The sequence below is a fragment of the Capricornis sumatraensis genome, chromosome 4, assembly GCF_032405125.1.
Source record: "Capricornis sumatraensis isolate serow.1 chromosome 4, serow.2, whole genome shotgun sequence".
NCBI lineage: Eukaryota > Metazoa > Chordata > Mammalia > Artiodactyla > Bovidae > Capricornis > Capricornis sumatraensis.
This window is the reverse complement of record NC_091072.1, coordinates 31,874,309-31,887,479: the sequence shown is the minus strand read 5'-3', so window position 1 is coordinate 31,887,479 and position 13,171 is coordinate 31,874,309. Positions and strand designations below refer to the sequence as shown.

Here is a 13,171-nt window from a genome sequence, read left to right as displayed (position 1 = left end):
TTTTTAAAAAAATAATCACTTACAACTACCATGCACAATTCTCAGCAAGCCAGTTTCATATTAACTCATTTAATACTTACAGCAACTCTATGAGGTAGGTGGTATTGGTGCCCCATTTTACAGACGATGCCACTGAGGCTCAGAAAGTAAGCGATGGGGAGGTCACAGAGCTAGTGTCAGCCAGTTTTGCTCCATAGTCCTTGCTCCTAATTTCAAAATTATGCTGCCTTAACAATTTGGCTCAGTTCCTGAACTCTCCTTTATTAAATGTACAAAGTAGGCAGTAAATAGTTTCTAAAGTGTGCTGAATAAGATTACTTTAAAAATTAATTTTCCACACATCAGACTTTAGGAACACCAGTCATCTGTTTCCCAAGACTTTCTGAGGTCTGAAGGAAAGAATGAGCTTGTGCTTGGTGGGTTTTCCTTTCGGATGGCCTTTGGGCTTTAACCCCTTCCCTCGGCTTCACCATTATTACCATTTTGTTTGTTTTCCATCTTCCAAAATTTGTCAACATCCTTTTCTGCTGTCATTGCATTTCCTCTCCCCTTTGTTCATGTGTGTATGCATTTAAAATTTTTCTTTACTCTCATTTTATTTTCAGAGTTTTGGTCAGGTTGTATGAAGTATTTATAGAAGAGGTGGGGAGAGGGTTATAAAGAAGATATTAGTTATTTCTTCACATCCTTAAAACCCTTTCTTCCAGATCACCTTTTATTTGCAGAAGTTAAAGTTTAATTCCAAATAGCTCTGACTATGAAATCCATAATGTGAAAGTTTTCACAGCTGTGGTCAATATGGCCGCATTATTCTTTCAGACTGCTTGGCGATGTCCAGTGTTAAGGAGACAGTGTTCTGAAAAACTGCTCACTCCAAAGGCTTTAAAAATGGAGTTAATGAAGTTCAGTGATATAAACTGAAAGTTAAAAATCAGCAGTGAGCAAGGGAACAATACCACTACAAAACACTCGTGTTTTCTGAAATGTATGCAAAGCTTCATATGTTAATACTTCAAATTCCAAGATGGCCAATTTATTTTTAAAATAAGAAACACCTGTTTATCATCAACCATAACAATAAGATGTTTAATTTTGAGAGAATGTTTTTGGCAGTTGCTAATAAACCATACTTTAAGATTTAAAATAGTTTTAATACATTCTAATGAGCTGCTTATAAAGCATGAGGAAGAACATTTAGATGTTTCTGGACTTTCATTATATTCAGTGACTATTAAACTTATACTTAACGTTAACTTTAGTCATTCTTTACCCATATTATAGGTAGGGGAAAAAAGGTACTTAATAGTTCTATTACTTTATCTTACTGTGTTGTATGGAAAATTAAGGCAGGATTATCAGTGTTCCACAAATATATTCTTGAAAAAGCATTTTTACTTGTAAAAGTATATGAGAATTAAAATGAAGTGTATGAAAAAAAGAAACCCTACAGTAAATAAGCTAAGAATTGTCATTCAATTATATTTTAAATTGTCAACTGGTCCAATTTTTCCTACTTTTTTTGTTTGCAATTGGTAATAGTCTACAGCTAAATAGAAAAAGTTAAAAAAAAAATTTAGAAACATTTAAAGTGGCAATTTAACTAGCAGCAATTTCTGAAAAAGTAGAAAAAGCAAAAATGTAAATGGAATGTTTCTTATAAATTTCAGTGTAAAAATATCTTAATAAATCTTTAATGGCAATTTGCATTTTCATTTCTCAGATTTGAAGCTTTCAGTTAGAGTCTTTTTCTCTAACATTTTATTTTCCCTGTTGATTTATATTTTTTACACAATTTTGTTCATTTTGACTGTTTAATTGCTGTTGTCTCTGATTTAGGCCTGAAGTTTTTAAAATGTACATGACCCAAAATTTTCAATGTAAGGATGTTCAAAACAAGTGTTTAATTTGAGGATTTTGCACAAATTTTGCCATGTTATTACCCTTAAAAGAAATAATGAATGGACAAAATTAATATAATCTGCTTAAAATGAGCTAAATTGACCTGTTTTTCATTTAATTCCATAGAGAAGTGAGTACATTTGCTAGGGGCAGGATCAGCTATCAACATCCTCCTCCCTCCAACTACAGACTTGCTTTTTTGTTTGTTTGTTTGTTTGTTTTAACAATCAAGGTTAAGAGGAATTTAAAAGGAAAGAATAATAATATAGAGAAGAGTGCCATTTCTATGAGTTAGTTTTGCTGACATTATCTCCTAAAATTAAGTCTAACCTCACCAGTTATGACTTAAATGAAAGAGCAGATACATGCATGACTAAACCACTTGGCTGTACACCTGAAACCAACACAACAACATTGTTAGTCAACTGTACCCCAGTATCTGGAGAAGGGAACGGCAGTCCACTCCAGTATTCTTGCCTGGAGAATCCTATAGACAGAGAAGCCTGGCAGGATACAGTCCATGGGTGCAAAGAGTTGGATATGACGAACGACTAATGACCCCAATAGAATATAAAAGGTTTTAAAAATAAAAGAACATAAAAAATCCTGGAAATTTATTTACTCAGGAATTTTATGTTATTCACAAGGTAATGGTTACTGGCACAATAGAGTTTTTACTTTAATCTGTATTATTAACATTTTATCCATCATTTTCTTAACTTGAAACAATCAACAGAACAGTAAAACTAGGTATAATGTGTTAAGAAAAATATATTATGTAAAAACTATATCATTTTGATGATATGGCATAACATAGATAAGAAAGATGTCTGAGACGTTATATCAAAATTGAGTGCTTGTACATTGATCCTTATTTTTAAACTTTTTTTAGAATATCCACTTGCTACATTATTTTACTTTTCATAATGAAGATAATCATCTAATGAAATAAACACTTGACTCATTAACTCTTTATTTTTCTTTCCACACTAGCTGTTGTACTTTTAAGTAATGGCTTCTGAAGATAAATTTTATATAATTTAGGGGATTATGTGAGCTGAATTACAGTCTCTGGAGTGATCAAGGAATTGCTTTTAATTGTTTTAAATTTCTTTAAAAAAAAAAAAGATCAAGCAATCCATATTATTCCACTTGCCTAAGACAACTACTGAAAACATTTGTATTTCTTACATGTCCTAAAGACTGATCTTGTCTAACTCATATTAACCTACTCTGTAAGGATCACAAATCTTCAGACAATCTCCTATATCTTAGTAATTTATTTTCTGTCAAACATATAAAACAAATCTTGGCAAAACATTCCATTAGAAAGGGAGAGAGTTTGGAGGAAACTTTTCCATGGTGGAATGCCCTGCATTTTCAGGAGTGTCTGATGAAACACAGATGTTTCAAAGTGCCCACAAGGATGGTTAGTCAAGACCAGATTGATCCCTGGTTAATCTCTGAAACCTCTTGCTTCCATTCTTTCTATCAAAATATATTGCTTTCTTTTGCTGAATGAACTCAACTGAGTTAGCCACAAAAGAGTTGAATCAAAAACACTCAAAGTGGAAATTGAACATGTTAGGATTTCTGCAATGGTTTATTATGCATTTCTTTCCAAAATGTTCCAAATGTAATTTGGTTTGGGAGTAAATGTCTCTTTTACTTTAAGCAGTGCCAGTATTTACACATGGACCATCAGTTCAGTTCTCGTGGATATTTTGCAGTATTCTGACAAATAATGGATTTACTGGAGAAAGTAATTGGTTGCATGGGTAGCTTAGCTCCTTCCACATTCCAATATTGGAGAACCACGGAGAATATAGTATTTTATCTAGTTTTTAATCTTTGACTTAAAAAAAACTAATGAAAGCAGATACACTGCTCTAGAAAAATCTTTAAATCAAAGAAGTGACCTGAAGATAGTTAATACAACCACCAAGGTAATGACGAAGGACTGTCACACCACCATTGACGCTTAGGTAAGTCTCTTTCCAGAAACATGAAGAAAAACATGAGTGGATGCTTTCTTCGTCATTTTCATTGGGTTGTCAATTTCTTTTGTACAACTAGAACCCTACTTTTACCAGAAGTTAAAATAAAATAGGGATTAATTTAGTCATTAACGTACTTTGTGGTAAACTAATTGTATTTCAGAATATTTAGACCTTATTTCAATATCTTAATATCTTTTGAGCCTAGGTCACGTTCTTTAATATGAAACAAAAACCTGTTATTAATCTCATTACTTGATCTGACAAGTATTTTAAAACTTTATGTGATTTTGAACCTAGGCTTAATACTTTGATAAATATAATTTAAAATATTAAGATTAATTGTTAAATTTACAGAATAATTCACAATCTTCTAAATAGAAAATAAAATACCCCCATGTTCGTTATCTGTTGAAAAATATTGAATTTCCAAACATGTTTCCAAAATATTTGCCTTTCAGTTTTGCATATTTGTATTTCTAATTTCTTTCATGCTGAGGCATCTGTTCATGATTTCTAGCTTATTTTCAAAATCTTTTTGTGTTACTGTTCAGATTTGATATTTAAATTCTTTATGTGCTGAATGACTTCTAGGGACCCAGTCAGTAAGACTTTTCAGATTCATAAATTTTAAAAACATCATCGTGGGTTTTTTTCACTTGGGAAAATATTCCACTTTTTACTTATACTCATTGAACAGAATCTGTGTTATAACTTTTGTTTTGTTTTGACGTTTGCACATTCAGATGTATTTGTGATGGAGATCACATTTCTGAAAAATTATTTTTTTTAATATAGCCTTAATTCCAGAATATAGAAGTGAAACCTTAAACATGCAAAAGGGAGTTTCTGTTTGCTTTGAGGGAGGGGTGGCCATATTTTGAGAGGAACTTCTCCTTCGGGAGAGAAAGGAAGCCGGGTTCCCCAGGATGGAACTTGCTTGGCTCCCTTTTCAGCAATGGAAATGTTACTCATTAAGGTAAAAGCCAGGCTGTGGTTTGGGTTGTATGTGTTTTCTGTTAATTCACTTAAAACATGCTTTCCTTCCATACATATTCCCTGTAAACTATAAGTCTACAGGATAATATATATACCCATCTTTATATATGGCCTTAGAAAATGACATAGATAAATATCACTTTGTGCTAAAAATAAGCCCATAGTAATAAAGAGGTCAGACCAGAGTCACAGGGGACATAAAACAGACTGGATTTTGAGTCATGACATCTACACAGACTGCAATACTGCTGAATTTTCATATTAAGAGATTTTGGCTGAAGGAATTCAGACACATACACAGTATGGCCCCAGAAATCTTGCCAAGAAAAGTTGAGTTTAAAATGTAGGGGAACTGATCCAAGAATAGGCCTCAAACATGTTGCATTCATTACACGCAGCTGTGTACATGAGAAGTGACTTTTTATCCCCACCTCCCAAAACCCTATCCAGAGCTGTCACTTTTTTTTTTTTTGTCAACTTGCTGACCTTTCTCTTCCCACAAAAGGGAAATGTGATTGACAGATGATTATTCAAAACATTTTGGCAATTAAAAAAAAAAGCATGTTAATGTATTTGCTCTAAATACAACACATTTTTAAAGAGACATTTCTTGCAAGCTCAGTTTTTGTGAGTAAATATTAACTAACCAAAGTTATGGAGAAAACCAGCCTGGAGTCAGAATGCTGGTGGATACTGCAGTGGGTGCTTTTGGAATATAAAGATTTAGAGGTACTCAGGTTACCTAGGCGGTAAAGAAGTATGATCAAGAAACTTGGCAAAGAAAGAAAAACACAGAAACCCGTGTCCATAGGCCTGGAAGAAACAAATGTCAATCATGACACATGAGCAAGGGTTGAGCCAGGTTTTAGGGCAGTGGAGGGAGCATTGAGAAATACGCATCGCTACCTAGTATGGTTATCTGGTTAGGTTTCGTGTTCTCTGCTTCTGCTCCTCACACCGCTGCTGGTTGATGTTCCCCTATTTTATCTGCAGACCTAGCTTCTCCAAAACAGCATCTGATCAATGGATTCTAGTCTCCATCTAGTACAGAGGGCAGCCCATGTTGGTCAGAGCAATCCTGACAGACATTTACTGGATGCTGGCCCTGCCAATAGTTGGTTTTCTTTGGGTCAGCTTTTAATTCCATCAATCACTTGCAGACAGAGTTCCAGGAATGATGCCATGAAGCCAAAAACAGGGATCTTTGGAAAGCTTTGTGTGACTTGTGCAGCCCATATATTTTATCATAAATGCGTACATTAAAATAACAAAGATTTTTTAAAAATATATGATGCCTTTAAAAAATATTTTACTCTGCTAAATTTTCCAAGCAGAATATTTTAATTTCTCCAAGAGGAAGTACATAATACTAAAGAAAATAATAAGGGGAATGATTTGTATCATTAGTTTTCCTGTCTCTGATGGAAACTAATTCTTATGAAGGGCATTGGACTGATATAAGTGCTTCCCTGTTCCAGTAAGCATAGTGGATAAATACTGTTTAGTCTGGGTGCAAATATGTCTGGCACACAGGGAGTAAAGTCTAATATTTCCCAGTGTTAGGAAATATATTCTATCTTTTTGACCCAATAGATCCTGAGACAACTTCTTCCAAAGACTCTAACCAACTCCATTTTTAAATTTTTTTTGGTGAAATATATTTGGGGATTTTGTGACTGTTGATATTCCAGAAACAGGAGGCTAATCTTTGCGTCTTCCAAACTCAAAGAGGTTTTGCCAGTTAACATACAACCAAGTGCATCTCAGAAACAATGACACTGCCTCTGTTTCTAAATTCTACTCCAATTCCATAATATCATAGGACTGTTAAGCATTGCTTGGGATTGTTGGACATTAGTAACCTACTCTAATTTTTATTTGTGTCCATGAAAATTGTTTAATTTTAGCTTTTAAATCAGTGACTGAGTGCTACATTATGAATTTTATTTCCATGCACATATATAAATTGCATAAGCAATTTCTTCATGTGATATAAATGAGTATGATAAAAATAGAAATGCTTAAATACTTGTTTTAACTTATTTCACACCTACAGTATAAATTCTTTAGATCCAGTATTAGTTTTTTAAATAATTTATTGCCTACAGTGATTAATTGAATTAACATTTCTGTTAGTGCCAAGGAGTAGAACTGTTTTGCCTTACCAATACAGATCAAATTCAAATGCTTGGCCTTGACATTTGGCAAATTTATAAACCTTTATTACTGTAGGATCTATTAATTATCTAATAGCTACAGTTGGTAATTAATCCATAGTTCAAATTCAATTCAGGTAGACCAACTTTATTCAGTGTCTATGCATAGTTAATCCTGTCAGGGATTGAATGTTGAATGAAATATGAACCCTGCTTTTAAATTTCTAGTATATTTAAAGTCCTATGATATAATGTTTCATAGATTATCTTATTTACTTTTAACAAAAATCCAGTGACATAGGTATTATATTATTCCTAATTTACATACGTACACGAGGCTCAAAAATGGCAAGTGATTAACTCAAGATCACACACCTAGTAAGTGGAAGAGGCAGGATATTGTTTTTCCTCAATGTGTGGCTTGCCAGATCTTAGCTCCCCAGCCAGGGATCAAACCTTTGCCCTCTGCACTGGGAGCTCAGAATCTCCACCACTGGACCCCCAGGAAAGTCCCAAGAGACGGAATTTGAACTCAGGTATGAGTGTACTTGAGGACTTTGTGACTGTTCATATTCCACAAATGGGAGGATCATCTTTGCATCTTCCAGACTCACAAGAATTTTTGCAAATTAACGTGCAACCAGTGCCTGTCGGAAATAACGATGCTGCCTCTGTCTCTATATTCTTCTCCAATTCTCTAGTTTTAAGGCAATATGTAGAATGTAATAAGTGTTGTTATTTTTATGTTTTCTTAATTTGATGACTATGCAATAATCAAGCATTTAATTGATTGATTACTGACATCTAGCCACCAGGGGACAGAAAAGCTTTCAAGTCAGGAAGAGGAGACATCCAAGATAAGACTGAAGGAAAAACAGGACTTAGCTAAGAGAAGATGGATGCTAGTCCAGAGATTAGGCATATCCTATGCACGGTGCCAGAAATTGTCACTGTGGTTGAAAGTACAAGGAGATGTGAGGTCACAGAGTATCTCACCAGCTCTACTTAGGAACTGGGATGTTATCACAACGGCAGTGGGGAGTCATTCAGAATTTTTCTGTCAGGAAATTGGTATGATGATTTGCGTCTTTTTGAAAGATTTTTCTGAACGGAGTATGAAGAGTGTTAGAGGAAGGTAAGAATAGAGGCAGGTATGATGTTACATCCAAGTGAAAAATGATGGCTGCATCAACAGAGGTACGTATGGCAGCGATGAAAACAGTGGAGCGCCTATGGGTTGATGCAGTGTAGGGAATGGGGAAGGCAGTGCTGACGAATAGCTTCCAAGTTTCTTGAGCGTTTGGACGGACACAGATTTTTTTGTTCACTGACTCCAGGAACCCAGGAAGAGATGGAAGCTTGTGGCAGATGATTATTTCATTTCATTTCATTTTTTTTTTAAAGGAGAACTACTCAAATTCAGGGTTTTGGTTCAACTGTGATGAGGTCTTTATTTTTAAATTATTTTATCTTTTTGGCTGCATTGGGCAGCTTGCAGGATCTTAGTTCCCTGACCAGGACTTGAACCTGGGCCCTCAGCAGTAAAAGTGTGGAGTCCTAACCACTGGACCACCAGGAAATTCCCCGAAGATGATTATATTAGCTTTGAACATGTTGCATTTTAGATGCCTGCAGACATCCTATTGAAGCCATTAAGTGATTGGCTATTAGCCTGGTAGGCAATTGGAATGAAAGGAACAGCATCCAATATTCTTGCTTGGAAAATCCCAAAAATGGAGGAGCCTGGTGGGCTACAGTCCATGGGGTCGCCAAGAGTCAGACATGACTGAGCGACTGGCACTTTCATAACTGGTCAATTAGGCCTTGTGAGGTGGCAGTAGTTATGGAAATCAGAGAGAAATAAAAGGCGGGGGGTTGGGGGTACAGAGAGAGAGAGAAAGGAAGAATGGAGTAAGCGGGTGGGCACCGAAGAAGGACCTCCTGGCAGAGGGAGTGACATGACAAAGTGAGAAAAATCCTATGTCAAGTGCAAGATAAGACTAAGACGGTTCTCCTGGATAATGGTTGGTGATGGGGTTTACTCTGTAGTCAGTGGGGAACCAGTGAGGCTTTGAGAGTGGGAGGAGCATTCACAAATGAGTCATTGGAAAGTCTGACCCGAATGTGGATTGGAGTAGGGATGCAAGGACCGTGGCACAGGCTATCGATGCATCTAGGATAGATGTGATGAGATTGAGAAATTGGGTAGGATATATAAGGAAATTTAAAGAAAAAGCATGGATGCAGGAGGTACTTCTGAAAACAGAAGTCTTCCCACTACTTCTGACCCAGGGACAGGAGATGACTATTCGAAAGGTAACAACTTGGAGTTTTAAAAAAAAAATAGAGAGAAATCAGAAGAGGGATCTGGTTTCCAGAAATGTGTATTTTGTATGTTATTTAGAACTTAATGATCATTCTTCTTAGAATTAAAAATAGAAGAATAGTGTATCAGTATATTTTATTTGTAAACTTGCCTTTTCTCCCTGTTTTCCTGGAGCTTATAAACTATTCCAGAGACTAGACCAGATGATATTTTTCTTTTCCTGTGCACTACAAGAAAAAATAAAAAGGACTTAGAAATCCATTTGGAAAGAAAGTCAAATGAGAGAACTCAGTAATCCTTACCAAGAGTGACAGTCCTTCGTCCTAGCTGGGCTGGACCACTGTGGGGCAGGGGAAGAAGGGGGTGGTGAGAGAGAGAGAGAGCAAGCTCCTGTTCAGCCACAGGAGCTGAACAAAAGGTCTGAGCACATCAGTTCAGCAGGAATCAGTGCAACAATGGATAGAGAAAAGATGTGGAGCATTTCTATGGGAAGCACTGGGACGAAAGTTGTTCTTTCATTGGCATCTCTGAAGTCTATAAAAATATAATTCTGGATATATACCAAGAAGCATCTGATGCAAAGTCAAACAGAAGACTAAATGCCATTTTCACTCAAGTAGCTGTCTGTGCTGGGGGGCGAAGGGAGGTCTTTTCATGGTTTTTATCGGTGGTCCTCATCAGTTCCCTGGTTTTATGGAAGTTCTGGTCTTGTTCAGGAGAGTCCCTGCAAGACTGAAAGCTATTTCTCTTCAACTGTATTGCTTCAGACAGTCGACAAATACAGTGTTTATTACGTGACTTCTTCCATCCTCTGTGTTTACACTGCAGGTGATTTTTTCTTTTTTTTCCTTTAGTGACCTGACTTATGGGTTGGTTATTATGACTGTTTCTCTTTTTTTTTTTCTAGAAGTCTTCTTTCAAAGAACAGAAAGGTTTTAATTCCCACTGAAAAGAAAGACAGGGGACCCCAGCCGGTGGACCCAAGTGTTAAGATGCTTTTGAAGATGGGGCAGTTGGAAGCTGCTAACAATATGGAGATCAGACTTTCTGTCTCCAGCCCGGGGAACAGGACCTACATCAAGTGAACAGGCAACTACTTGCCTGCTTGTCTTCCTCTCGCCAGATAAAGGCCCAGAAGGGGCAGCTGCCAGCTGGGAGGAATGTGAGAAAATAGGAAATTGATTTGAAATAGGATAGGGAAAAAGGCAAAAAAGAGTATTTATGAATTTTCAAATCTTCCCTTTTTAGGCATGAGTAGATACTGTCTCTGCAGAGAAAGGTCATCTTTACATACTCGCTCACGAAAACCGAAAGGCACCAAAGTCACAGTTGAACAGGTATTAGAAAGCCCTGAAGTTGGTTTATTTCTTCATAATTGGAGGAAAATTGGATATGGATATATATTTAACTGTTTGGCAAAGCTTCTCAGTCCTTTTGAAATAGAAAAAAAAAGGAAATAGAAAATTATAAACGTTTTAATTCTAGGCTCAGGAAAAGTAGATTGTTTTTTTCCTGCTAGTTACAATGATAATTAATTAAATTTCACATTCATCAGAGGGGGCGGGGCAGTAGTGTTTGACTGTGAAGGTTGAGGGCATTCTAATTTTCTATTGACAGCGGTTCTTTAGCTTTGATAGATGCCTTTAGGCAAATTATAACGCCTCTCTCTACTTTTTTGCTTAAGGAAATATGAGGAGGCGGTCATGTTAGGGATATTTAGAATCACTAGTAAATAGAGGAGATGTTTGTCTTTGGGATCGTACGCGTTGGCTTCACTGTAAGAAGGCAAGAGGGTTCCACAAGGAGCTGTAAGTTTCTTTTGGGTCCTAATGTTTGGTGATGCTCTGTGATCTCTTGAAGGCAGGAAACCAGTGGTATCCTTTCAATCAGTGGTCCCCAACCTTTTTGGCACCAGGGACCGTTTTCATGGAGGATGATTTTTTCACTGACTGGGGTGGAGCATGGTTTCGGGATGATTCAGACACGTTACTTTTATTGTTGCTGTTCAGTTGTTTAGTGGTATCTGTCTCTTTGTGACCCCCCCTGGATTGCAGCACACCAGGCTTCCCTGTCCTTCACTATCTCCCAGAGTTTGCTCAAACTCATGTCCATTGTAGGTGATGCCATCCAACCATGTCATCCTCGCTTGCCCCCTTTCCCTCCCTCCTGCCCTCAATCTTTCCCAGCATCAGGGTCTTTAATTGTGTACTTTATTTCTAGTATTATTTTTATTATATCAGCTCCACCTCAGATCATCAAGCATTAGATCCTGGAGGTAGGGATCCCTGCTCTAAACTATACTTATACCCAGAGCCTCCTCTTTGTAGCCCACCTTACTTGAAGTTGTTGATAGGATACACAGGCAATGAAAGACAAGAGACCTTGCAAGAGATGTAAATCTTAGCTGAGAAGAATAAATAGGTGTGATTGCCACAGACAATATAGTAACAAACCATATGATAACAATATGATAACAACACATAATAATAGGGCTCATGCATACCTTACTGCTTCTCTTGGCTTCATTAATCATCAGTGCTGTTCTTATGAAATGGAGAACCTCTCACCTCTTACAGACAATAGATTGAGGCTGGTATCGCAACACACAGAAGGTTAAAATATGGAGTGAAATAAAGCTGCGAACAGCTGTTTTCTAAATCACATCTGCCTTAAAATGTCAACATATGGAAATGACTGACCCCTTTTACTGTTTCTTTACTCTTTACTCATTCTTCAAAATAAAATTTGATCTTTATACTGTGAGGGGATGGACAGACAAACAAACAATCAGGCCAGTGGAAAATCAAGATGGATAAAAGAAAAACATGAAGAAAATGAGAAATGAATAGAAATACCTAGGAACTGAAAACTGTTATCCTGGAACATTAAAGGAGTAGGAAGAAACTCTTGCACGGCCATTTAAGGGATTCAGAAGGCCCGAGAGATATTCCCCTTTTTAGAGGGAAAAATTGAAGCCCAGATAAACTAAGATTTAGCAAGATTACACAGCCCATCAGAAGAACTATGTCCAGAACCTGAATTTCCCAATTCTCAGAGAAATTGTAGACAAGTGGAGAAATCCCTGAAGGGTGGACTGTGATGTGTTTTCACTGGTTTCAGTCTGAAAACTATCAAAGCTGCTTTGTTCTTTATAGGTTCTTTTCTTTTGCATTGAGCCCATTTTATCATCTATTTCAGTGGTGTCTCTTCAAATCACCTAAGGCGTGGGTAAAAAGATGCCGGCTTATCTGAATCATAGCCATGGATTTTCCTATTGCTGATTATGACACTACATTTTTTTAAAATTAAAATTGCTAGAAAAAATCAGCAAGCAATGGAAAAAGTGTTTTATGGAGTGAATACGTTGCTATAATTTAGGACCTTACTCACTAATCATAAATTGTTGTTAATCACAACTAATCTAACTACTTTGTTTCCAGTTAGAAAAGTCCTCATTATAACTATCCTTCTGAAACCCTACCAGAAATTTCTTGAAGGGAAATTTACCCAACATCGAATCTAGAACACAAGCAAGAAGGGTACAGTTATTCAACCTAGACTTGCAGCTAAATATTAGAGCCTTTCTACTAATTCTAGACACCTATATCATCTGGTTGAAAGCTATATTGGACTCTGTAGTTAAAGTGACACTGTGATATATTGATCTAATGAGTAATATTATGAAATTAATTCAAAAATACTCTAACTTGTTCTGCCTTAATCTTTAAAATTCATGTGAAGGAAATCACATTGTGCAAATCTTTTTTGGAAGATCTTGCAAAGGACTTTGGCCA

At 36.4% G+C, this 13,171-nt stretch overlaps 1 protein-coding gene and 1 non-coding gene across 10 annotated transcripts in view; one reads left to right on the top strand and one right to left on the bottom strand.

Moving 5' to 3' along the window:
* TENM3 (teneurin transmembrane protein 3) overlaps positions 1-13,171 on the top strand; it is a 454,861-nt gene that overhangs the window by 99,366 nt on the left and 342,324 nt on the right. The window contains exon 4 of one of the 9 annotated variants that reach the window (XM_068971253.1): positions 7,942-7,969. The exons of the other annotated variants lie outside the window; for them this stretch is intronic. Within the exon in view, the coding sequence (XP_068827354.1) occupies positions 7,947-7,969 (23 nt within the window). The 5' untranslated portion in view covers positions 7,942-7,946. The remainder of the gene's footprint in view (positions 1-7,941; positions 7,970-13,171) is intronic. 9 annotated transcript variants of the gene reach the window in all.
* Positions 8,558-8,630, bottom strand: TRNAK-UUU (transfer RNA lysine (anticodon UUU)). The gene has a single exon. It is a non-coding gene; the product is annotated as a tRNA-Lys (tRNA).